Source organism: Cupressus sempervirens, chromosome 10, assembly GCF_028749045.1.
Source record: "Cupressus sempervirens isolate cs-2001-9-10 chromosome 10, ASM2874904v1, whole genome shotgun sequence".
Lineage (NCBI taxonomy): Eukaryota > Viridiplantae > Streptophyta > Pinopsida > Cupressales > Cupressaceae > Cupressus > Cupressus sempervirens.
In genome coordinates this window covers 295,890,898-295,918,626 of record NC_143127.1, presented here as the reverse complement: position 1 = coordinate 295,918,626, position 27,729 = coordinate 295,890,898, and the positions used below count along the sequence as shown (strand labels likewise).

The following is a 27,729-nucleotide window of genomic DNA, read 5'->3' as shown; positions in this document are numbered from 1 at the left end:
GAACATGGTTTTAATGCATGATTAATTTGTTCATAGTTCACTAATAAATCCATGGACATAAAGTATGATTAGTTTGAAGTGTTGGACCAACTTAAGAATGAATACAGTTAAATTGCAAACATGTCCTCAAAAATTAAAAATTCCAAAATGATTAATTGGCTTCTCTGTTTGATCTGCTGCTTGATTCCCAGTCCATGTTAAAGTTCCAAGTCATGGTTTGAAATGGATTGGATGGTTTGTTAGGACTGACTTTGATATGTCTTCAGACTAACCATGCCCTGTCCTCAGAAAAATTTCAGAATGATGATGAATAGTTCGGTCCCATGTCTGATTTGCAACTTGAATCCCTGGCTTTGGGTCATGATTTGAAATGAGTCTACTGAGATGCTAGGACTCATTTGATACATTTTCAGACTTAGTCATGCATTGTCTTTAGCAAATCAGAACTTTGTTTAGATCTGATTTTATAATTTTGAGTAATGGTCCTAATGGATCATTGTTCGAACACTCGAATAAATCCAAACTTGTATTCCAAACCCTCATTTCAATCACTGCGCATGGATTCTGAGCATTGTTTGGATTAATGGTAACTCAGTTTCAGACTTCCTTGTCCTCAGATTTTTTTTAAAACCAAAGATGGATTTTGTGCATGGATTGCTTCATAATTTTAAAATAGTAGTGTGCATATGAATCCATGGATCATGATTTGTGCTAACTTAGTGAATCGTTGGGACTAAATCCATAGCCAATCTTCAGATTTGTCCAATTTGTCCTCAGAAAATCAGATTCAGATGCAAGACTAATTTTGTCATTTTTTGAGGCTAAGTGTTGATCAAACTTTGTCTTAGGATTTATATCTAAGTTGCCAATTTGGGTTCAGGGACGGATTCGGCTTCGTGGGTTTAGGCAAAAATAAAATCTACCATTTGGGTTTGTGAGCATATATATATATATATATATATATATATATATATAAAAGAAGAAGAGAGAAACGTGCATAATTGCAAAACTAAGTCATTTCACAGTATGAATATATGTTGATCATTGATCAATGTCAAATGTCAATGATAAACATTAAATACTCGCTCATTAATCCATCTTCATGATTGTAAAGAAAATCATACATTGAATTACTAAATTGCAAAACATAGACTAGTTCATCAAATGGTAAAGTTTGAAACATAATGATCAATGACAAGTGTTTAGTGGTTTATCAATGGTCATAGTATCAAATACCCTGCAAGGATCATCAAAAAATGAGGGATCAATGGCTTCGTCCCCGGCTGCAACTATGTCTAGATCCTCATCATTGGAACTCAAACCTGTTCCACAAGTCCCAAATGCTGCTATTTCATCCTTCCTCTCACTCAACATGAGTGAAATGCTTTTTATTAGGTTCCTTTTAGGGTTACATGAAAAAAATATTTAAAAAAAAACTCTTTAAAGTTGTTTTATTTCACATAATGGACCCTACTGCTGTAGGTCCTTCCGGGGTTTCCGTGAGTTCGCTCCAACACAGACCTGGGTGATCCCACAGTCCGAAATAAGGAGCCTGCCTGGACCCACAGTGAACCCTAACACGAATCTGGACCCATGCAGACCTGGACCCAAATTCGGGCAGCAAGGAATGAATCCGGTAACACATATTTATATCCAAATGCCTGTTTTAAGACAGCCTTTCAAGGGATAGAATTACTAAGTTTGGACACAAAATTCATGGACTAATCTAAGGATTGTGAAATCTTAAATTATTTTTTATTTTATGAAGTCTCTTAAGACCATACTGACTTCAAGCTTTGTACTAGGAATCATGTTTGGATCAAAAGCAGGGATAGCAAGAAGGAAGTGAACAAAGGAAGGTGGAAGACAAGATCAAGCTCAAAACCCAAGATAACAATACAAGAGGACAAGCCTACAGTGATTAAGTTCAAGGAAAACACCTAAAGATGATGCAGTTCAAAACTAGAACAAAGGAAAGAAAATTCAAGGATCAAGCTGAAGGAATTATCTGAAGATCAAACCTTCATCAAGCAAGGACATAAGGAAAAGTTAGAGGTTGAGAGCAAGAAAGAATTCAAGGACAAGATTCCCATCGAGGGAGTGACCCTAATGATGATTGAGTCATACAAGGAAATGGATTGAGGAAGATTTAATGTGCCAAGGAAGATGTTAATGCATTCAAGGGATTGCTCCAAGGATCAAATCTAAAGATGAAGAAGACAAAGATGCATTCCAAACGATGAAGGTGGAAATGCCAAGGGTTCAAGCATTGTAAAGTCCAACCATCCAAGAGAAAGAACTCCAAGAATGATGAAGAATTCCTAAGTATAAGGTGGCGGAATTAAATAAAGCTTGCATGGAGAAGTTAGACATCATGGAGTTACCACATGGAGGTATTACGAGGTAATTGGTAAATACTTGCTTATTAATAACAGAGACCGAAAGGTCAATTTATACAAAAGGAAGAGACGATGTTTCCTTAGGAAACGATCGTAAAGAATAGAAACATTCTATTCCAGAGAAAGCAAAAAACGAAAGCAAACTAAAGCTAAAGATATTTACAAGATAACCATTAACTAATAATAGACGTCTTATCTATTATTGTAATACCCTCCCTTAATGGTTAATCTATCTAACACACCAAGCTGTCCTCTGAATTTGACAAACTTATCAGGACCAAGAGGCTTGGTGAGAATGTCTGCAGATCTATAGTCCCGTCTTCAACGAGCTGTCGTATGTAATGACAATGAACATCCACATGCTTGGTTCGTTCATGGAAGACTGGATTCCGTGCTAACTTGATAACGCCTTCGTTATCAACAAACAGAGTAGTCGGTCCTGCTGGTGACATCTGCATATCCCCAAGCATCCGACGAAGCTAGACAGCTTCACATCCTGCCTTAACAGTCCCTTTATATTCAGCCTCTGTAGAAGAGAGAGAAACTGCCTGCTGCTTCTTGCTGGTCCATGTGACTGCACCGGATCCCAAACTGAACACATACCCAGATGTTGACTTTTTATCATCAACAGAGCCTGCCCAATTTGAATCTGTGAACCCACTGAGTTTAGGATTAGAACTCCGAGAATACAGAAGTCCATAATCAGAAGTGCCCTTCACATAACGAAGCACACGCTTTGCTGCCATCCAATGATCAACCTTAGGAGCTGTCATAAAGCGTGAAATATAGCTGACTGTGAAGCTGATATCAGGCCTAGTAGCAGATAGGTAGATGAGGCTACCTACTAGTTGCCTATACGTAGTATCATCAACGGAAGGAGAATCAGACTTGGCTGATAACTTGAGACCTTTCTCCATAGGTGTAGATGCAGGTTTGCAATCCTGCATTCGGAATTTGTCTAACACGGCTCTGGCATATTTGGACTGAGAGATGAATATACCAGAAGACTGTTGCCAAACTTCAACACCTAAGCAATAATGCATGAGCCCAAGGTCAGTCATATCAAAAGATTGGCATAAGTGTTGTTTGATTCCCTGAATCAAAGATGCCGAACTGCCAGTGATGATCAGATCATCCACATAGATAACCAGAAGGATGATGTCACTGTCAGTAGTCTTGATGTACAGATTTGAGTCTAAAGAACTCCTCTTGAAGCCTTGATCACTGAGGTACGTATCAATCTTGATGTACCATGCCCGAGGGGCCTGCTTCAAACCATAGAGAGCTTTTACCAATCTGAGAACCTGGTGGTCTTTACTAGCAACCTTGAAACCAGGAGGCTGCGTCATGTAGACCTCTTCATGGAGATCACCATTCAGGAAAGCACTCTTTACGTCCATCTGATGGACCTTCCAGCCAAACTGTGCTGCCATGGCTAAGACTAATCTGATGGTGCTCATCTTTGCAGTAGGAGCAAAGGTCTCATAATCAATGCCCTGACGCTGAGAAAAGCCCTTTGCCACTAAACGAGCTTTGTACTTATCCAAAGTACCATCTGATTTGTATTTGATTTTGTAGACCCATTTGCAGCTAATGGGTTTCTTCCCTGGGGGAAGATCGGAAAGGACCCAAGTGTTGTTCTTCAGCAGGCTCTAGTGTTCAGATTGCATGGCCTGTTCCCACTCTGGAATTCCTTTAGCCTCGGAATATGTTTGAGGTTCAAACACACTGTGAATGTTGGCCATAAGAGCAAAGTTAACAGAATCTATAGTTTTGCTCTTTTTCCGAGTAGTTCTCCCATCAATGAGCTCATCATCATGAAGATCAGCAAGTGTCTTAGCCCACCACTTAGGCCGGAGAGGAGAATGACCAATAGTAGTACTAGGAGATGCTTGATCAGCAGGATCCTGATCAGAAGAATCTGGATCAAACTCAGGTGAAGCATCTTCAAAACGAGGTGATCCTGCAGGAGAAGCCGGAGGTGGTTGTACAGGTATCACTGGCAGGACTGGCGCTGTAGGAGCTACTGGAGCCCTCCCATCAGGTGGACCTGATGGAAGCCGAACTCCCAAATCATGAACCTGCATAGGCTGGTCTGCTGGATCAGGAACAGGAGAAATAGGCATGAATGGTCCTCGCTGCTCATCAAAGACTACATCGCGGCTGTATATGAGACGAGATGTCTCAACATCAATAAGGCGGTAGGCTTTGTGAAGACTGCTATATCTAGCAAGCATCAGTTTCTGACTCTTGGCATCCAACTTGGTGCGTGAAGCATCAGGGATCCAAACAAAAGCAAGAGAGCCAAAAACCTTCCTAGTATTGACATTAAGGAACTTAGAAAAGGGAGAAGGAAGAAAGCAATATACATCTTGGATGATATGTTGTATGATGATGAGGCAGCTTCCTTGTTTCTTATTAGTGCTCAAATCTTTGAATTTCCTCATTGACTTATTTTGTGGTGCTCCATTTCTATTGGCTACTTTTGGTTGCCCTAATAAGGGTGTGCAATGGTTTAATCTGGGTCATTGATTTCAATTTAATCCTAATCGTCCATTGTAATTGGGTCTCCTATATAAACTCCCACCCCTCTCATTTGTAAAACAGGATTTGGAGAATTGTTGCTAATATAATGCCAAATTTGCTTCACTTTTCATCGTTGTGTCTTGCATAGTGAATTGTTGTGATCATGTTTGCATTATTGCATGGTGATCCATATTTCCCCACTTAGCTTAGGATTTTATTTCATGTTGTTTAGTAGTTTAGTTGGATGAAAGAATTGTGGATGTTTACTTGCTTGACTTGAATATAAACTAGGTCACTAGCCTCTTGTTGATGGTAGGAGTGCCTTGTGTGGTGAGCTAGTGAAAGTACATAACTTCAATTGAATATCCAATCTTTAATTTGCTTCCATTAATGGGATTGAAGAGGGTAGATATTGATTTGAAAACGATTTTAGTATATCCTTAGAAGCTTGCACTAGGTGGGTAGAGTTGTTGATTAAGCTATATCTAGTAGAGTCCAAGTCCATTGATGATTCTTTGCATTCATAGTTAGAAGTCGAAGTAGTTGTAGAAGTTATGTTTAAGTTGAAGTGGAAAAGTTGGAAAATCAAACCCTATTTTCATTGCACACATTATGAAGCTAAATCTTTACAAGTGCAAGTAGTTGATATCCATTGAATGGATAGCGTAAATCCCTTGAGTGATTACCAACAAATCACATTATTTCACTAAGTGAGTATCCATAATTGAAAGAACCTTGAAGTCATCTTGTGATCTTACTTTGCAAGCTTAGCATGAGAAGTGACCTTATATCAAGAGAGGATTGAATATTTAATGTTTCATTCCAAAACATTGAGTATTAAATTCTGCATGTTGTAGTGGAATAAAACTCACATCAACAGGTATCCAAGGGGAGGCATTATTATTCTTGGAGTGGTTGGAGATACTATTCCTTCCAAATGGCTTGAAGGAGGATTGGGTTGGTCCTTTTATTCCTCTCACTTTGTTTCAAAAATACTTGAGCAGTGTTTGTTGTATGAAGGCCTTCAACTCATTGCTCATTTGCTAGCTCATGTTGTTGCACTCAGCTGATATTTTATCATGTAGGACTTCTGGACCACACATTGTTAGTTCGTCATTATAACTTGTTTTTTCAAAAAAGTTTATATCAATATTTTGTATAGCATATGGGTCACATTTTAATGCCAAATTTTCTCCTTATGTAGCAATAAAAAATAGCATGCCCATCCATATCGTGGAATCTTTCAATCGTTGTCTTTTATCTTAGACAAGCTAAGATTGTAACTATATACAAAAATTATGAACATTGCCAGGCCTAATTTACAATTGAGGTTTGATGCTTTGTATTTAGTATTATATATACCTGTGAATATGTAATGTCCCTTTCTGACATGGATTTTAATAATAAATAATAACATAATTAAAATATAAAATTAATTTAAGGCAAGAGCCTACAACACAACGGTAAATTGTGAGCCTCTCGTATAGGAGGTCTTGGGTTCGAGTCTACTCAAGCTTAACACATAATAATAATTAATATCACCAAACAATAATAAATAATAAATACTCTAGGCTTCTGCTGTTTACCGATCTAAAAAAAATAAAAAATAAAAAATTAAATAAATAGATATATAATAATATAATATAATTACAAGTTAACTAAGTTGATGAAAGGTCAAGAGATACATTGAAGAGTTGTGTGTCCCTCAACATAAGATTAAAAAGGAAGAGAGTTCATTTAAAAGGGGATATGGAAAAAGGATGGATTAAGGGAAGATAAAAATTAAATAGGCAAGTGACTCTTTCAAAAGGGTAGAACTAATGAAGGGCTGTATGCTCTAAAAGGTTGCTAATTGGAAACATTGTAACACTTGGCAAAAGGAAGACATGATGAAGAGATGTAACCTCTCCTTCACATTGTAGGATATAAAGAGGAAGGAACAAATGGATTGGAGGGAAGGGAGTGGAATCAAGGAGATCTAGAGCAGAAGTATAAAGAGGAATTTGAAATAAGTCTTGAAAAGGAAAGAAGAAAATAAGCCATGTAGATCTAGAAGAAGAAGATATGCAGATCTTGAATGGGATATGTGCAGATTTGAAAAGCAGCAAAGACAGAATTTAGAAGTGATCTATAGGTGAAGATTAAATAAGAATTGAAAGGGCAGCAGTTGTGAAACAGATGTTTCTTTTCATTACCAATGGGTGTGACCCTTTTCCTCTATAAGGGTATATACTATAAAGTCAAGAGGCATCATTTGCAGAAGGCATCAAATCTAGACTGAAAATGGAAAAGCATCCGAAATTTCATACATCAATTAGTCAATAAAATATTCAGTAATCACTTTTAGTCAACACTCTGATACCCACAGCTATCCGTTGCAGCAGCATAATCAGAATCTTCAAACATATTCAGATATTCATTTCATCTGCAGAAATATAAGGATCAAATTTGCAGATCAAGCATTCATCAACACCAAGATCTAAACCACCAGCATAGCAACAAGAACCAGCAGATACTCTCAGATCGAACAAGAGAATACAGTCCACTAGACAGTAGTGAGGAACTCCAATGCAGCATCTTGGTATAAATAGTCTAAGTTGCCGATGCAGATGTGGATGCAGATGTGTGAATTTTGTTTTTGGATTTTGGATCTGTTTGGATGCGTCAATAATTATATATATATTTCTTAAAAATAACACACACACATATTTTTATATTTTTATATATTTATATATTATATATTATATATGCAAAGAAATGCAAGAAATATACAAAAATAAATGAATCCATAGTATAATAGTTCAACTTCAAACTTCACAAACACAAATATACAAATTGAAATAACTAGTTAGTGCACTGCAAACGAAATGAGAAAAATAAACAATGAATGGCCTCTTTAGGGCCGTTTTAGGGTTTAGGATTAAAAAAAGCATAAAATATGCCATTTTAGAAACTTGCAAAAATCACTATTTAAGTGATTTTTGTTGAAAATTGCCTGGGCTCCGCAGATGCTTCTGGATGCCCACAAAGGCCCTATGGAGGTCCTCTGGAAGCATCGCCTGGGTCTGTGGATGCTTGTGGTGGAGGCACTTAGGAAGCATCACTTGGGTCAGTGTATGTTATTTGATGGATGCAAGCGATTCCTTATGATATGCCATTGTGCTGAATTGTAATTCTTAGTGTGAATAAGTTTACTGTGATTGCCCATGCTCTTTATATGTTTAATCAATCAATTTACCTCAAAAAATTGGACTCAGGAAAATCCAAAATAACTTTTTCGGCTTTGCTGCTGAGTTTAGTAGTTGTTAGCCAAAAAATGAGGTCACGGGTAGTTTGTTTCCTCTTTATTTTGACAAGATAATAATCTAAGTATCATATTTTATATTTATGCTTTATTTTGGTTTTCTCTTCTGAATTGCCTTCTAATTATTCATTTAGTTTTTGTTACACTGTCTAATCGTATATTTCTTTTGCCTTGTTATTGTGCAAGGATAGCTCTCTTATGTATTCTATGCCATTCTGTGATCATTTTCTTCAGGAGACTCTTGTCAAATTTTTTTCCTCTATGATATACAGATAACATTAATGAAATTTTATTCTGTTTTATGAACTTCAGGAAAGATTCTACTTTGGAGATAATGTCCTGCCATGCTTTGAGAGTGGCATTCCATTACTCAAACATCGGCTGTACGAACTTTCTGATTCTGAGAATGTGAGCTGTCTGATGGCATCATCAAATACTTGCATACTACTTATTTCAGAGCAGTATAAGATATTATGGGCATCCTAAAATTCTCAGCATTAGTCTACAAATTTGGCATACCCAGATAAATTTTGTACATTTGCACTCAGACAAAGATGCATTCGTAATATAAAGACATTCTTTTTTTTTAATAATATCATTCAGCTATTCAATTTTCAGATAAGCATAGCTTTTCCAGATGAGGGTTCTTGGAAACGGTTTCACAAACAGCTGCAGCACTTTCCTACTGTATGCATTTCTTTTCCGTGCTGAATTTTTATCATTCTCCTTATAAGAGATATAGATTGATCATTTAGGTCAAGAATTATTTTAGCACTTGAAGTCAAATTTCAGGTTATCTGTACAAAGGTCCGGGAAGGTGATCAACGATTTGTACGTCTCAAGGAGGGTAATCCTGCGGGCCGGCATGTTGTCATAGTAGATGATCTAGTGCAGTCTGGTAGTACCCTTGTTGAATGTCAGGTATGAATATCATAAATAAATTTCTTGACTCCTGTGTATTCCTTTCTTCCTTCGGCAATGAGAAAGAAAACAACAAAATCCAGGAATGATTTAAGAGTATTAATTCCTTTGGCTTTATAGAATATAGCTTCATTGATAAAGAACTATTCACTGACAATTGAAGTCTTAGATAAAGTATTTGCATCTCTGTATTGTGGTGGAAAAAGAAAGTCACAGAGCAAAAATGTGGAAGAGAATAAATGGCTTTTGTTGAATTAGAAACGTAGATATGGATAGGATAAAAATAAATTATACTGTAAAGGTCTGTTTTTGAAACTAAAATTATTTGTTTTAGAATGATAACAGAAGTTTTATACTACAAGATGTGGATTTTACCAAGTGAATGAATGGTTTATTGTAGTTGACCACAACAAAATGTCAATTTGTTTGTTTGTAAAGTTAAATATAGGGAATTCTCCATGCTTCTTTTTCACTGTTTCTATGTTTTGACAGTAGTCCCTCAAACCAACTTGTATTTCTACAATTTGAAAGAATGTGTTTTAAAAAAAATTAAAAGATAGTGTACAAAAAGTGATACAATATGAGGAGCTACTGCCTGACTCAAAGACCAGACATGATCACCAGGCATAAAAAAAAGGTAAGAACAAGTTTGAACACTTACAATAATAGACTTATAAAAGGGGGCCTAATCAGTTCATGACCCCATTATGTTGTTATTGCACTCAGCCTTGTCACATTTGAAAGCATCCAAGGCGGATTCAATATTAGGATCTACAGCAGTATCCCGGCAGACCTCATGATTCTTCCTCATGCCTCTGTTCCTTAGTTCAATGCCCTTCGTGGTGATATTTTTCTCCTCCAAACATTTGTTGAGAAGCTCAAATTCTTGGTTCAGATTATTCTTCAAATGAGGAAAGAAATGGGCTGATTAAATATCCTTGTACACTAGTATCACGCCTTATTTCAGCAGCAACATAAACTTATCTCTAGGAGTCTCCATCCTGGCCAAGACGAGCAGCATGATCATAAAATAGGTGAGTTCACATTCAAACTCAGTAAGGAGGCTCCTTTTGGACTTAATGACCTCTTCATTCCTCCTTTTCCATAAAAACCAAAGCACTTCATTAGTCAAAACAAGTCAAAATCTATACAAGGTACCATTAAATATATCCACATAGCCAGCAAGAATCTCAATCCAATAAAATCCTTCATTAGCGTTCTGACTGACAGGAAAACCAAATAAAAGAGACCAAAGCGCAACATCATATTAGCACTCAAAAGAAACATGCTTAAATGATTTGGGAACATTGCAGTTATCACAAATTGTCAGATTCTAGTAGGTAAGCTATAAAATGGAGCACATTATCAGTAGCTAACTATTTGAGTAAAAGAAACCAACAAAAACAGATTTTTTTAATGTTCAGCAGGGCTATGCCACATAATGTTCAAACAGTTCAGCTATTTAGAGTTTCACCAGCTTAAATCCCCAGATTTGTTAAGCCAAGAATATATTTCCACCGAGTTCACAAGCACACAGTTTATCTTTCTAATTGAAATCTCAAGAAATGTACCACCCCACCATCTGATATTCTGTATGAGTTCAAAGTCAGTCATGATTTTCCTGGGAACGAGTCTCCCAATGAATTGTATATTGTAGCATATGTTTTTTTGCGAGAATTAGGCAAATCTAACTTCTGTTCTGGTGACTTCCATGTCCCAAGCCTGCCATCAGTGAGAATATCCTTCAAGACTTAATTCCCACAGAGAACCATTGTTTAGCCAATCAGCCTTGGGTCAAGACCAAAGGTTTGCCATTAGCATCAATTCCCCACTAGAAAGATCTATTGGATAAGCTCACCCACACAAGGTGAAATCACATGTCCACCAAAGGTGGCTCACTGTCCATTATGCAATGAAGTATGTGTAATATGTGGAGGATAATAATGTGACGAGTACTCTAAAGGTGGATTTCACACAAAGAGGAATGTGATAACAACTATCACCGCCTAAAGTGAAATTTCTCCTATATTGTGCAGATAGAGTTGCAAATTTCTAAGTGTCTGATATGTAAACTACTATGCAGTGCATTATCCTAAGCAAGCTGAAGTAAAGTATAATTAGTGAATATTTAATTACCTGAAGATAGCTTACCACCTTATAGGCATTGAACACCCACTTACCCTGCCACCCCCCCCAACCTTTAGAAGCAAACTAAGTTGGAGGAGCATCAGTCCAACCAATAGTAATGGATTTATGGGGGCCAATTTTAGAACTTGAAGCTTGACAAAAAAGTTGTAGCCCATTAACAACATTATTAAAATTAGTTTCAGAAAGCTCAATAAACAAGGTAATTGTCATGTCCTCTTTTGGTTAAAAAATGGGTTTTGGTCAATAGTAAACCATTTTATTCTTCTATGGGTTAATCATAAAAGATTAAGGGGGAAAAATTAATTTAATACTTATGAATGTCCAACTTTTGTCAATATCAAAAGGACATTAAAATATTAAACTAAATATTTGGAGACAGTTAGTAGGGAACTGGATTATGTGAGATTATGCCATTTGTACTTATTAATTTCTCATTGTATGAACTTCATGTTTTGCAAAATTCTTTAGTGGATGGAATCATGGAAACCCATTGGAGATTGAAGGCTTGTGGATGGAAACCTGTAAGTTTCAGGTGGATAGTAAATGAAAACTCATTTAGAGCAATTTCATCCAAAGGTTGCATTTCTATTATGTGTGTTCAGGGCTTCATTAATACTGTAGCTATAATTCTCTGTGTTTTGAGGGGTTTTCTGCTGTTATTATTCTTGTATCAGATCATTGTGTTTTTTTTCAAATTTGGAAATCAAACAATATCAGTTCGTGGTGTTGCAGTGATATTGCTGTTATTTGGCTGTAAACGTTTTTGGGGGGTTTTTCTTGTGAACTGTAGTTTGAATATATTAAAGTTGTTGCTGTAGTAGATCAGTTTCAACCATGATTGAAACCCATTTTGGTGATGTTATATAAAGTTATATTCTAATTTGGCCCTTTCGATGCAAGAGTAGCTAACTAGTTTTGGTGTTTTTCATGAAGTTTTGTGTAATATTTGTGAATCTATTTTCCAGATCCAAGTAATATTACATTTTGGGTTGAGGACATTACAGTAGTGTCTTTAGACAAGTGTCTTTACCAAAAACTTGACAAAAACTCATTCACATAATCATGCGAACTTCTATAGGGTGACAATAATCAGTTGCAAACATTTCAGAGTCTCCAATATGAATAACATCTATATATCTTCACTGTAATAACCGAATCATCCAAATTCCCACAACTGGACACTGCACAATACATTGTCTGCAACAACAAATAATATGTAGACCATTAATGACAAAACATTAATGCTAGCATACCTCAACAATTTCCGAATGCTCATCAAACATCTCTTCAACATATAACACAAACATCCAACAATCTCCTCAGCGTGTAGCAGCAACATCTAACAATCTCCCCCTTTGTTAATGATGGCAACATATGAAGATCAATGCACAAATCAAAATTTATCCACCTGACCACTCTGAATATCTAACTCAACAATAGCTCTCCCCCATTCACAGTGTATCCATATCTTCCACACATCTCTCCCTAAATAGCATTGTGTTTTCCACACATATCTCTCCCCCTTTGACATCAATGGTGAAGGGGCCAAGGATATCAAAAAGTTCTGATTTGACCTCAAAAGGATGACTCATAATTTGCAGTACTGAACCACACAGGACCTCCTCCCCCTAAGGAGAAGTCCCCAACACACCAATCCAGAAATAATTGTTTTAATAATGCATTGGATTGATGGCATTCCACTCATCTAATATCTGACTAGGAGGGGCTATGACCCCAAGTTTACCTCAGAGATACTCAAATGTATCCTTCGCTAAGGGCTTTCTGAAAATATCTGAAATCTGCTCTTTTATAGGTACATAGTCCAATCTGACTTGTGTCTCATTCACTCAATATGGAAGGATCAGATGGTTGCCTACCTGATATGCATGGGAGATGAATATTGGCAGATCACAGTAGACAACAGTAGATTGGATTATGTACTGTAGATTGGGAGATTCAGTAGATTGGATCCTTTTATACGTACACATAGGATTATGCACTATAGTGTTACATTCTCGTTTTAATCTACAAAGGGTTATTATGAGACCAATTTTGGCACAATTTTTTTCAAAATCTTCTCTTCAAAGTGCTTTTGTTAGGATGTCAACTGGTTGTTTTATAGTTGGACAACATTTTAACTGTATGTTGATAAATTGATGCTGAATCAAATGAAATTTTATGTTGATGTGCTTGGTTCAGTCATGAAAGACCAGATTTCTTGCCCTTTTGATTGCAGAAGTCTTTTTAACCACGAGAGGTGTTGAAGAAACTTGTTTCTCTTGGAAATCTTCAAGAGATTTGAAATTTGTTTTGTTGCCTCTGGAGTTGCTACATATTTTGCTTCTATTAATGAGAGAATTGGGACTAATTGCTCTGTAGTGCTTTGTCTTCTGAGAGATGATTGCCAATTCTAGATGCATCAGGAAATCTGAAGTAAACTTTCTTTCTTCCAAGTCATTTTATAGTCAGAATCTGAATATCTCACTAATTGAAAATCATGTGACAGTTTTTCACTCCATAGTTCTGAGTTCCCATGAGATATTGAAAGAACCCTTTTTGTTGTCCCCAGTGATTTTCTCTAGGTGGTTGCAGAAAGTTAGAGAGAAATCCAACAACAAAAGATATCTCTGGTCTTGGTGTTGCATAGATCATACTATCAACAAGTGGTTTTTCTTTAGCCACTGCAGTATCATTTGACCTTTGTTTCAAATTTTTCTTTATAGGAGTTCCAAGACGTTTATGGTTTGTCATTGCAAGTTTGCTTAGAATTTTACAAATGTGTTTTTGTTGATATACTTCGATTTTTGGAGTACTCTGAAATTTATATAGTAATGAGGGTATCCCAGTCATTACAAATGTTAGCTTGTGGTGACTGATCAGGTAAATACTGTACACTTGCCATGTATCCGACTCCTGACAGCAGGCATTCGGGGCCAGCAACCTCCGACAATGAGAGTTTGGGAGTGGAGCCCCAAAGAATATTTTTTTGGCCATAGGCCGACATGTTGTAACCAACACAAGCTTGTATAAATTGGCTTAGGGTTAGGAATTTTAGGTGTGATGATGATTTAGTAGTCTCTTGCGGCGGTATTGAGTTGCAAGGGATTGCAGATTGTAATCAGGTTGAAATCACCGGATAATAATATTGGACTTGCTGTTTGGTGGACGTAGCCCAGGGATTGGGTGAACCACATTAAATCTTTGTGTCTTGTGTTCTCTTCTGTTTGCTCTATTCCTTTCTAATATTGGTTATATTTGCATGTAATTGTTATTTCTGTCTCGCTAATCCTAACAACAATTTAAACCCTTTCTTCATCTTTATTTTTATTGTTTTCATGTACTTTTCATTGTTACTTGTTATAAATAGGTTGTCCAGATATGCAACCAAGCATACATTTTTGAACTCTTGGGCTATGTACATTTTTTTTCTTATTTAAATCTTCGGAATCAATTTACATTTGGCTTTCTAGCCAGAATTATTTGCTATTGCTTCATTGGAACCAAATTCTCTCTTTGTGTAACAAGAACCCATTACTCTATCATTGATCTTGTTCTCATTCATCATTTTGCATACTAAATATCTGATAAGGGCTGTGTGATTTGAACATACTTTTTGGTATGTAGATGACATGTCTAGCCATCTGTTGGTAACCTCCTTTATCAGCTGTTCTGCTGGGTAAGATTTCTAAATGTTTCATTGCTGAAAGCGCATTATTTTAGTTTAGTGCCTACTTGGAACAATTCTAAAGTTGTCTTTATTGTCTTTATCACATAATAACTAGTAAAACATCCACGATAAAACTACGGCTTGGTGTTGGGTGTCCGTGAGACTTTTTAAGTTCATGGTCTTTTATGCTGTTTGCACTACACTGCCCTTACTGCATTTTCTTCTAGCTGTAACTCTCATTTAGTGGCCACATATATTATATGATCACCAATATCATTTTTCACTTGAGTTTTGGTATATTTACATGAATGAGTTTAAATTAACTTGCAAGCCTCTACTTGCTTTTGGAAAATGAAGCGGTTTTTAATGACTTCCATTTGCCCTTTGAAATCGTTGCTGTCCTTTCTTTTCCAATGGTTTAGATACCTGTTAAGTGTTTTGGAGACATATGCTGCAACCTTAACTTTTAAGTAATTTAGATTTTCATGCTTGCAAATTTGATTGAGATAGTTCTTCCAATGGAGATAATATGCTATAACCTTCTTGATTAGATGAATACAGAAAGTGATTAGTGTGCATTTGGGTACACAAGAAGTTATTTTTTTGATTTGCTTTCTCATATGAAGACAATGTCATGTTTTGATTTTGGTAGTTGTGGTAGTTTTCATTGTTGAATATTTTTTCTTAATAATTATTTGCATGTTGTGGAATTTTTCTATGTAGTTCAGTATGGGGATGGTTATTTAGCTGTAATTAGAGTTTTAATGTTAATATGACTAAGTAAAAACACTTGCTAACGTAGTATTCTCAATAATCTGAATGCTTCAACTATTGAAATGTTACCTTTCAAGTTCAACAACAGAATATTTTGAGTTGCTTTCTTTACGGCTTTATAAATCAGCATGCACTGATGAAAGCAACATTTAGTGCTTGTGTAGATATGGTAAGTTCGTAAAAAATCTTGCTAAATATCAGTGTCTTCATTTCTGATAATGAAGTTTCCTTCATGTGGTTTTAATCTTGCACAGAAAGTATTAGCTGCCCACGGTGCTGCAAAAGTTAGTGCATATGTTACACACGGTGTCTTTCCAAAAAGATCATGGGAGCGGTTTCTACATGAAAATGGAGGTCATTTTAGCTAGATTTTGTAGCTTATATTGGAGTTGAACATTTTTCTATGATTTATTTTATGATTACAAGTGGACATATTTGGTTTGTATTTGCCAAGTTTGATGAGCTCAATACCTTTTCTTCAAATCAGATTAGGTGATTAAGGATTGTATCTTTAATCGAACTTGGCTTATTGGTTTTCTTATTCCTAGCAATGAATTTAACTACATTTATTCTACTTTTCTTGAGCTAATATTTTGCATGTAAATTTTCAGTGGGACCAGAAAATGGCTTGTCATATTTCTGGATCACAGACTCTTGTGCTCTCACAGTAAAGGAGGTAGCCGGCAGGCAACCCTTTGAAGTGCTCAGTTTAGCAGGGCCAATTGCTGCTGCACTTCAGATTTAGGATCATAGGTAAAGGCTTTTACCAATCATCATATTTTACTGCATTTTTGCACTTTATCTCTCTATTACTTCCCGAGTTCAGGCAAAGCAGGTTTCATTTGCACTTACCTTGTTCAGAATTCTTCTGGGAGTTTGCAGCTCCGCGTATTGAATTATGCAAGTTGGAAACTGAGCCGTCAATCACTTACAGAGCTTAGCTTACCACATTGCTATTCATTCTCTTCATACATGTTTAATCAAATTGATATTTTAGTTATGAAAATCTATTGTTACACAGCACAGGTGTGCACAATTTTGGATGCTGGACCTGTGCTTTCTCACCAAAATGCGGCGATTTGCATCTTTATTTTTCATGTCTGAAGACAGTTAGCCAATTGGCACTGTACTTATAGATTTGAAATTCTTGGTTATAGTCTTCTGTCGGGATCTTCTTTATTTCTTGATATTCATTGATAGAGTGTTTTCCAAATCATTTGTGGTCATTCATATTTTTGGGACTCCTGAAACTAGAATCAAGTTCAGAAGAATTTTATGTGCGGATGCCAAATCTCTGTCTTGACACCAAGCCTTCCATTAGCCAACTTGCTAAAGACCAATGATCTTTCTTAATTTGAAATAATCATCAATGCCCATCTTTCAGGGCTAAGGATAATGATCATAACATGTCCCATTCATTGGATAATCTATTTACAGTTCATGATAGCAACAGAACATATTGAACATTTCGGAAATGGTAATTCTTTTCGTCATGATTACCATTCACTAGAAAGGGAAATGTACCAGGCAACACAAAATGTTTTGCTTCATACCATTCTGAACATATAAGCTTTTCTGCTTATATATTATTGTAATCTGTGGTAGGATATTGCCGGTGGCATTAGGAAAGTTGCATGCTGATGACCAAGATAGAAAAGCAGAGTACTGTTCTAATTGTTATTTATTTTATGATTTTTTGTGATATACATTGGTTGGTCTAATGATTCCATTGTACCTAAGTTTTCTTTTGAAGCAAATACCATGCTATTTCTTTTAGATTAACTTGCAAATCGTGGTTTTAATGGTTTTCTATGGACCAATTCACATTGTTTGTTATTTTTTAATACTTCCTAGTACCTACTATAATGGGAATGTAGTTATTTGGAAGGGAAATAATTTGTAGAAGCAAAATGTAGTTTTTAATTCATGAGCTAATTATCCCAAATTTTCAAAAGTTTTAACCTTGGGTGCGTCTTTCAAATATAGGGTTGGTAGGTAGCGAGGGAAGGGGTGAGGTTTGATTTATCTTATTTTGGGTCTGAAGAATGCTACTCCACGACCGAATATCTCTTCTTAACTTTAGGGTCAAGGATTTGTTGTCAAGAAGGTGAAAAGGGTTTGTCAGTAGATTGAGGAGGGTTAAAGGCTGATCAACAAGAGTGAAGCTTGTTTCCATCACACTTTGATTTTAGTTTGAATTTGGGAGGGTTGTTTTTTATAGGTATCTTTAGAGTTTTCAACCAACTAAAATGTCACATGATTGCAACAGTGGCAGCTATACGTAATGTACATTTGATTTTTCATACTTGTCACTAGGTCAGGACAAATTTGTTGCAGAAGACTTATAATAAAGTTGATTACAACACTTTCCGTATGGATCTATGGATACTAGTAATATTATGATTGCCACAAATAGTTTGATTTAAAATTTTCATATGCATCTATGGATAGTAGTAATATTATGATTGCCGCAAATAGTTTGATTTAAAATTTTATTCTTAGCGGGAAGGCTTAGACATACATGGCACGATTCACTAATGATTGATTTGTTAAGGTTTGCATCCTAGTTTACACTTGTGGATCATGAACATGCATGCAATCGTAATTTACTGCAACTAACAAGAACATAGGTTGGTCATTTACCAATGTAAATTGGTGTGCGCTCCATTGAGACATAGACATGGAAAAAAAGGATAGAAATATCTTTAGAGAAATTATAAACAAAAGTGAAATTTATTTACATAATAAATTATTACATTATATGTTGGACCATTGTAAAGTAATACCCATATCCAACAAAAGAAAAACTATTGTAAAGTAATGCATTATAAGCTATTGCCCTTTATCTTAAGCCTCGTGATAATGTGATGTCCTCCATTTCAAAATAGGTTTTGATAGGATGTAAGAATTAAATAATAGTATTTATTGTTATTATAGTACAAATATTGTTATCTATTATAAATAAAAATAAAAATAGATAATAAATGATATAAGATAATATATTATGTTAATTAACAATACATGATACTATATTAATAAGTATTATATGATATATTTACAACAATATATAATATATAAATTATAGTATATATAAATAATAATAATTATAATAAAATTAATGAAATGAAAGGACACCCCTTCTCATGAAGAAGGTATAAAGGGAGAGACATTATTATGAAAAATGATATATTCATAAACTTTAATATCAAAGAAATTTGCAAAAATACACATAAAAATGTACAAGAGGTAACAAGGCATGGTCCTACCATCTTGCAACGTAAAAGAAAGGATATGGAAATTGATGGATAAGAACAATTATCAATCATTAGTTACCTTGGAGAAATTTCATAGTGCAGATTAGGAAAAAGGCAACAAGAGATTGAGGGACGAGAGTCAACATTAGGAAGGATTTGAACTACCAAGAGTGGGTACTTAAAATTGACTTCAACATTTGACCCACTCAAATCTTAAGACAACAAAAATATTTCATACATATTCATGTGAATCATGCATTATTAGTTGGAACAATTTCATCAACGAAGCAATGGAGGCACCAATAGGATTGTAACATTTGGAAACTTGGACAAACAAAGTTTAACTAGTTTTCCTATATGTACATGTTTAAGCTTTCAAATTCAAAGTAAAACAACAAATTTTATTTTTAGGTTTTTTTGCAAAAGTTTCAAAATAGCTAAACCTCACATATTTAGAACAATTTGAAAGAGATGTGTTCACATATGAAATTATTTCATTGAAGAGGAGGGAAATGAGTAGAACAACTTTATAAGAAGTTGGAATACAACTTTTTCAAATTGTGCCCATCTATGTAGTTTAACTATAAAACTTGAAGTAAGAACAAAATAAAATACTCACAATGTCTTAGATGTGTTTGGAGGCTGACTAAAGGAAAGTCTTGGGGTCTTGTAATTTAGTCTTCGTCTTGAAGAGGGGGAAAGGTATCATTGGGGTGTTTATCCACCCTATTGATGATTTGGTAGCTTTAGTAGGATAATCCTTTGTGATCAACAATAAATTATATATATATTATATTAATTATAAATGAATAGACATGTCCTATGAAAGGACATGTCTCATCGATTTATTTCTCATACACATAAGTTGGAAAACACATACCAAACATAATGGCAGTGCTATTTCATTTGCAGTAGATCTTAAGAAAAAGAACATGATATCAGAGCTTACGTTAAGATATAAAATAGATGTCATAAATCTGATTCACTGCTTGAAATAAGGCATCGTTGGAAATCATAGAACGAACTACTATAACATCAATCTTTTGAACGTCAAGTGGAGCAGAGAAAGAAAATAAACCAAGGGAAAGAGCCAATACTGAGACGATATAAAGGACGAAGCACAGAGGTAGAACACGAGATAATTGGCCGACAAAGACATATGCTTCATACACTGCCTAAACTTCGACAACATATTACTGACCATTAAAATTGTGAAGAATGTTAGATCGCCAGCGTAAAATTAGGGAGTGCGTTAAGAAGGAAAAGAGAATGGCTTAATACAACAAAGAACATGCCAACAAGACCTGAGAATAAATAAAAATGAATGACAGAAAATATTAAAGAGAACACATTTAGCAAAGTGGAAGGAATGCACAATTTACTACCAAGCGTCATTTTCAAACGAAAACGACATAGCCACTGCCACATCGGCATACACAAAGCCACCTGGGAGCAAGGTTAAGTATTTAATACATATGAATCCACATCTAGCGTGTTCAAAGGTAAATTGAGAAGATGCAAAGGACAACGAACCCGAATTTGGTGCGAACAGAGTGACATATTATATTCTCTTCTTACATCATAAAGCTGATCAATGAGTTAAGAAGGAAAACAAGTTTTATAGGAAAAGTGATGAATGAATTGATAGCAGCGAGGGGCTTACATCAATGACAGGTTTCAAACCAAAGACTCCTCAATAGCCAGTTTGTACGTCACATAGATAATGAGGATAAAGCTATGGATGATGCAAGGGACGATGTCTATCAGTGAATGAAAAATAAAACAAGAGTTCTGATGGAGCTAGAGTCTTTGCCTTTTGTCAAAAGTGGAGGATAGATGTTCTCTTTTGTTAAATGATATTTGTCCAAATAAGAAAGGGTAGTGAGCGAGGTAAGACAACTGTTAAGAATTTACCAAGTCAAATATGTAGAAGGAAAATCAAGTAAAAGACAACTTTTAAGTGTTGGATTTTGGTCTGTGTGATTCACCCAAATATGTCTTTCATGTATATTTGTTTACGCTATACAGTTATATAGTGAGTATTGGGAGAAGAGTTCATGTCTAAGGCTGTTAGTTAAAAATATATTAAAGAAGCCACAAAAAGAAGATATCTAAAACTTGGTAATTATATTCATGGATTTAAATGCTGTTAGATTTCATTAAAGAATATAGGTAAATAATTATCTAATAAAAAAAAAGTACAAACAAAGAATGTTTCAATTATTAGATTTATAGATATTGCTTTCAATATCAAAGGAAAAATCACGTTATATATAATGTATACAAAATAATACTTTTGTTAAAATATTTTATAAACATTGAAAAATATTTTTGGAATTCAATTTATAAGCATTATATTTTAATTCTTTAATAATAATTTTACATATCTAATTATTTAAAAAAATAAAAATAAAATCATATTATTTACTACAATTTAAGTTCTAAAAAATTATAATTAAGAAACAATAATCCAATGCAAATATCTTATTACAATTTGATATTTTATTAACTTTGTTACTATTTTATTACCTTTTAATATTTATCAACTATTCGTGTCTTGTGTTTAGTCCAATTAACAATCTTAAAAATGTCGTAATGCCTTAAGTTTTACTATTGATTAATTAAAAAATTCAAACTAATTTTCTTATATAAAATAAATAAATATATACATATTGCTACTCTCTTATCTTGTGTAGTCTCCTTCATTCATTTCAACCAAATTAAATTAAAATCAACAATTTATATTAAAAAAAACTTACCTATAAGAGTTAATTAATTACCCAGAACATTCATCTGACCATATTCTTAAAGAGCAAAATGAAGGTTATAGTGAATTAATTTGATTTTATGAAAATTTTGGTAATTGAATGTTTTAAAATTAAAATAACTATAAATTAGACGATCCAAATTATAAGAATAGATTTACATAAAATGTCATATATAAATGGAAATGAAAAAAAATGATATAATTTTCCATCGAAGCAATTTCCTTTTAAGTCTACTTCCTCCTTGTTTTATTAGAAAGTTCTAGAGGGCAGTGTTAATGTTCTATAAACCCTCTTAATGTCTTAGAACTTTTTCTTTTAATAGATTTTTTGTTCAGGTATAGAGGTTGAAGCCGTGCTATTAAAAGAAAAACAACTATAGTCCATCAATGGTTGAAAACAACTTTTTGGCAAGAGAAGGCAAATTTAAAGAGCACATTAAAAAAAATTGCGTACAAGACCAAACACAAATTTCAGGGACACACCAGACATAAAAATCTAGAAATATGCACAAACTTCAAATTACAAAAACTACTTACAATAGTGCTTTCAAACATAGCCTTGATACCTTTGCATCTGCAATTTTTTATGCTATGAGGGATTGGACATTAAGCATAGCAAAAGACATAGGAGGGTTTCTATTTACTAATATTCTTGACAAGGGCATTTTAGACTAAGAAATCCCTTCTTGTTCTTTCAAATCTATGATCTATTAAGTTCTTTCTAACACCAGTCTCTTGTCTTCCAATCAATACTTCAATGCAACTACAACCAATGCTCTGACGGTTGTGTTTGATAAAATGAAAATTGTGAAATTAGAATGTAAAGGCAAGGATTTAAACTTGTTTAGAGACTTCCTGACTTGGTTCAAGAGCTTTCTAAATTAAGGTGAAGTTTCTAGAAATATTTTTCTTTTAATTTTTGTATCAAAAATTAATATTACCCCTGGTAAAATTGATAGCAGCCAATCAGAAAACAAAAATTAATGATTACAAATTAATTTTAAAATATAACTATTTTTTAACTTTAGAAATGCACCAAACTTGATTATAAAATTTAATTGTGTGTGGCAACTGAAAACATTAGTTCCCTACGGCAAGGACTAATAACTCAAGTTTGAAATGAAAGAACTTCCCTTAGTCCATTCCTATGCCACATTGGTGAGATGGAACCACCGCATACATATGTTGAAGGAAATAAATATTAGAAGCAATTTCAAATGAACTAAAGAAAGATTAAAACTATTACATGACACATGGAATGAAATAAAGAAGGCCATACGAGACTAAGGTGGCAAAGATATATTGGTTTCCTTCAATACCGATGTAAATGCCAGTGAGGTACAAGACATCAAAAGAGAAATCAAGTAAAAAATGCCACATGGACTCTCCTAGCAAGAAGACATAGACCAACCCAATAACCATGAAGGGAAGGGTGTAAACATGTAAAAAGGAGCCATCCACATACAAACAAAACTTCCTTATTTAGAGGTATATGTAAGTGGCGTATCACTTAAATTGATGATATTAAAAGTATGATAATTCTTATATATATAATCAAGCTGATTATTAGATCTTCACCATTATATAGATGTGTGTGGAATATATATGTTTGAATGATCTATATAAAGTATATATATAAATTTATATAATTGAAAATTTTAATGTGAATCATGATAATAGTGACAAATATTAATGTTTTTGTTAGTAACAGGCATGAGCTAAACTACTAGCATTTCTATTTATACGTTTTATAAGAGCTATTTGTCTTGATCTCATCCTTTGATAATGTTCTTGTAGGAAAAGAGACTTTGATATCGATTTCAAAGGGAGTTTGATACTTTATCATAGGCAACATTGGATGATGAGCTTTGAAGATTGACATTCAGAAGGACTCTGACACATTCGTCTGAAGGAGCAGATAGAGGATATCTTTTAGTTGATATTTGAAGATCTTGATCATATCGAATCTAGAGGGAGTTTTGACTTCATGTAAACTTTTGTATTATGCATGTGATTACATGATTTAATGGGCCTAGCCCCTGTGTACATCATGAGGAAGTGACGACTTCCAAATAATGTCACTTGTATTTGCAAAAGTTACTGTAAGGTGAAGATCTTACAACTTGTATCATGAGATCTAATTTTGAGTAAATGGTGAATGCCTTGCATCTCAACATTCTGGGAGGCCATTACTCAAAGAGTAAATGGTGAATAACATTGATATTCTGGGAGGCCAATTCTCTTGATATCAGATGTATGTGATATCAAAACCTTTTTGAGTAATTGGTGAATATCATTGATATTCTGGGAGGCCAATACTCATGATACCAGATGTGATATCAAACCTTATATGGTTACTTGGTGAATATCATTTGATATTCTAGGAGGCCAATACTCTTGATATCAAAACATTTTGAGTACTTGGTGGATATCAAATGACGATATTCTAGGAGACCAAGACCGATGATATCAAAATAGTGAATATCTTGTGATCAAAGATATCTTTAAATTTTTCATACCTAATATTACCAATGGTGTAATACATGTCATGTGGTTATCCTCCTAGCTAAGAGGGAGTGTTGATGATTTGGTAGCTTTTAGTATGATAATCCTTTGTGATAAGATATATATATATATATATAAAGATTTTCATTATTATAAATGAATAGACATGTCCCATGAAAAGACACATCTCCTGTCTATTTATTCCTCATACAAATAAGATATTGCTACAAATTGGAAAATACATACCAAACATAATCCCTAGCCTACTTCATGACTTGAAGTAGACCCAACCCTCCACAAGGGATGGTAGATGGTAGTGTCAAGTTTTTCTGGAAACTAGTACGAGGATATCTACAACCTTGTTAGATGTACTCTGTAGCTAATTGCCACTCTGGTACGATACCTGACTACAATTGTATCTGGCAATCTCATTCTGACTACGATTAATATGTATACCTTGGCCAATGATTTTATTTGTTATGGAGCCAACATCTCACCTTTCCACTTGACTCTCAGATAGGAGTATTGTACTCAGTTGATCATTTTGGAGGCACAAGTGGGTGTCTATAGTTCTTTGTCACACTAATGACTTAATTTCATAACTTTGTACACTGGTTGATATAAAACAATTCTTCTAAATTTTGAGTTGTCTATTTGCAGATTTCAATGTTGCTGGAACATCTTCCTGTTGTTCCACTTTAGTATTGAAGTATTATAATTAGGAAGAGATAAATATTTTCCTAGTCGAAGGTTTCCACTACTAGACCAATTTCCTTATCTATCTCTTATTGACTTCTTACTAGTATCCATATAGGCAAGTCACCATTTAATATCGCCTCTAAGGGGCATTATTTGATGCAGGAATATTGATGTCTTGAGGGATTTGGTTTCTTGAACCAGGGTTTAATGGAGTCTTTTTGGATGAAAGAATTAACATTTTCTTTAGATTAAAGATGATTTGGTACCTCAATTTAAGGATCTGGAAGCAAGGAAATCTACCACAACATATAAAGATAGAGACTATCCTAGTTTTTAATACATGATGAATTGAGGGTACAATTCCTAAGACTTCATTTGACAAGTGCTTTTACAAAAGTTTAAATCAAACACTTCAGAATAGGCTAATCACAATTTGGTTCACACAAAGATTGAAGGAAGGAAACCTTGTGTAGAAGGCCCAGTCTACCATTCGGTCTACTTGGTCTATTTGCCACACTTGTGGCTTCATCCGAAAATAATATCCTATCAACTACCATTTCATAAGATAGATGAGGTGGTGGTCAAATGTTTACTGTTGTGGGTGATTTATAAAGTTATATTTTTTGGTCTAAGAAGATATCAACACTTGCAAGCTATACCCTTCCATGTGACTTCTTTGAGATTAAAAAGAAAAATTCCTTTTACACTATTGTTTAATTTATAACTAAAAGAAAGGTCCAACTATGTGATCTTGCTAATCAAGTTCAAATTATGATTACATGTACAAAACATTCTAAGAAGACTTAGTAGGTTCTTTCCCAAGACCTTGTGAATATTTGATTACCTTTCCCTTAATATTCTATTTTGGTCTACTTCGCTCTAATGATATTGAAAATAACAGTCAAGTCGGTATTCACAAGGTATTCTATAGGGTTCAAACACTTAACTATGAAAATAGTAAATGGAATAGAGAACTAGTACATTTGGGGGTAATTTTTGACGGCATGCCAATTTGGCTTGTCAAATTCATTTTTTAAAAAATTGATCTCGATAACCTCAAATTTTTGACAACAGTTAAGATTGGCGTCAAACTTTCAACATTTTCGAGGATATAAACAAAAGAAGAAGAAGTGAAACTTCATTTCATATCACACGGAAAAGTGTGGGAGGGAGGCTTTAGGTTGACCAATTAAGAGATTTTCAGTGCCATCAAGGTAATCTTGATGGATTCATTTGCATTATCCACGTCCTCTTCTATTTGGAACTTGCTTTCAAGGTAAGGTCTCTTCCTCTTCTATTTGTTTGTTTAATTTCAACGTAAGGGTTGAAGGTATTTTTCATTTTCGTTGTAAGGGTTCAAGGTAATTTCTGTTTGCAACTTGCTTAATATCAAGGTAAGGATTCAAGGTAATTTTTACTTTGGCCATTGATTATGGCGATTCAAACATTGTTCATATTGCACAATTTTGAACAGATTGCCTAATTAATCTGAACGTATAACCCTAGAAAAAAATTGGGAGACTTGTGGACATTAAGCTATTTCTCTTCCTTGATCTCCTAGTGAGAGTGTTACTGAGAAATCTTCCATGGAGGCATTGATACCTTGGTAATGGATATGTATGCACAACCATTGGAAGAGCCTATTTAAAACATGAAGTTTGAGGTGTTGTCTATCAAGATATTACTAGGATTCAGTGTCTCGCCAATTGACTTGACTTAGGTCACAATCCTATTCCAAAATATTCTTCTTCAGAAAAATAAATGTTCTGTTTACCATACACAATTTTCAGTTTTAAAAACACATTATTTATCGATATTATTTCCATTTTGAACTGGACCCAATTTTCAATAGTGTAATTTTTATCTTTCTAGAGATTGGAGGAACTCCTGAATTTAGGATTTACCACAATTTTTTTATTAAGGTTATAAGAAGGGATTTTAGAAGGGCCCAAACCCTTGAACAAAGCAATGGGAAAAAAGATTTCGACCCTCGATTAGATTCTATAAAGACCTAGTTGTCTAAGATTTTTAAGTGTTTACTGAACCAAAAAAGTGCCCTTGATGGTATAAAATGATATTAAAATGGGTCTATGCCTTCATGGTATTCATAATAAACCTAGGATACAAGACCTCAAAAATGTCTAAAAATACACTTGATATTGGGATACACATGATACTGGTTTTGTAGGTACACTTGGACTTGAATGTCTTACACCTTTTAATATTCATTTGTGACTTTCTTTTGCATCTTCATTATATCTAAAAGTTTTAATTAATTGAACCTATTAGACTACAAAGATTGGTTCTAATTTGGATGCTTCCTCAGCTATGCGTTGAACCATAGGAGTAACATCATCCTCTTTATCCTTTGCATATCTATCATTGCTTCATTTCCAACATTGGCTTGGTCTGTCTCCATTCTTCTCTCTATTTCAATTGGGTTATTGTGTTTCCATCTTTCATTAAAGAGTCCTCTTCATGATAAATATTTGTATTGGGAACTATAGAGATGGATATTCATTCGCTTACCTATTTGACTTTCCTCCATGATTCCAATATTCTAGTTCCTAAATTTTCATTTGAAAGTAAAGTTAGTTAAATCAGGTGATAAAATTACATATGTAGATGTATGTATGTGTGTATGTATGTGTATATATGGATGTATGCATATGTATGTATGTACGTATGTATATATGTATGCATGCATATGTTATCGTGAGATGAAGACTGAATCAACAAGAGTAAGGATTTTCCCACCAAAAGGA

General features: G+C 34.4%; 1 protein-coding gene across 3 annotated transcripts in view; it reads left to right on the top strand.

Annotated features, from left to right (window-relative positions):
• LOC149533812 (ribose-phosphate pyrophosphokinase 4-like) overlaps positions 1–17,445 on the top strand; it is a 52,084-nt gene extending 34,639 nt beyond the window's left edge. The window contains exons 3-8 of one of the 3 annotated variants that reach the window (XM_089803065.1): positions 8,542–8,637; positions 8,848–8,916; positions 9,022–9,150; positions 15,994–16,093; positions 16,351–16,492; positions 16,622–17,445. In XM_089803065.1, the coding sequence (XP_089659191.1) occupies positions 8,542–8,637; positions 8,848–8,916; positions 9,022–9,150; positions 15,994–16,093; positions 16,351–16,484 (528 nt within the window). In that variant the 3' untranslated portion in view covers positions 16,485–16,492; positions 16,622–17,445. Of the gene's footprint in view, positions 1–8,541; positions 8,638–8,847; positions 8,917–9,021; positions 9,151–15,993; positions 16,094–16,350; positions 16,493–16,600 lie in introns of all 3 variants that reach the window. The other 2 variants (XM_089803067.1, XM_089803066.1) reach the window with 2 other exon arrangements.
• The last annotated feature ends 10,284 nt before the right edge of the window (positions 17,446–27,729 follow it).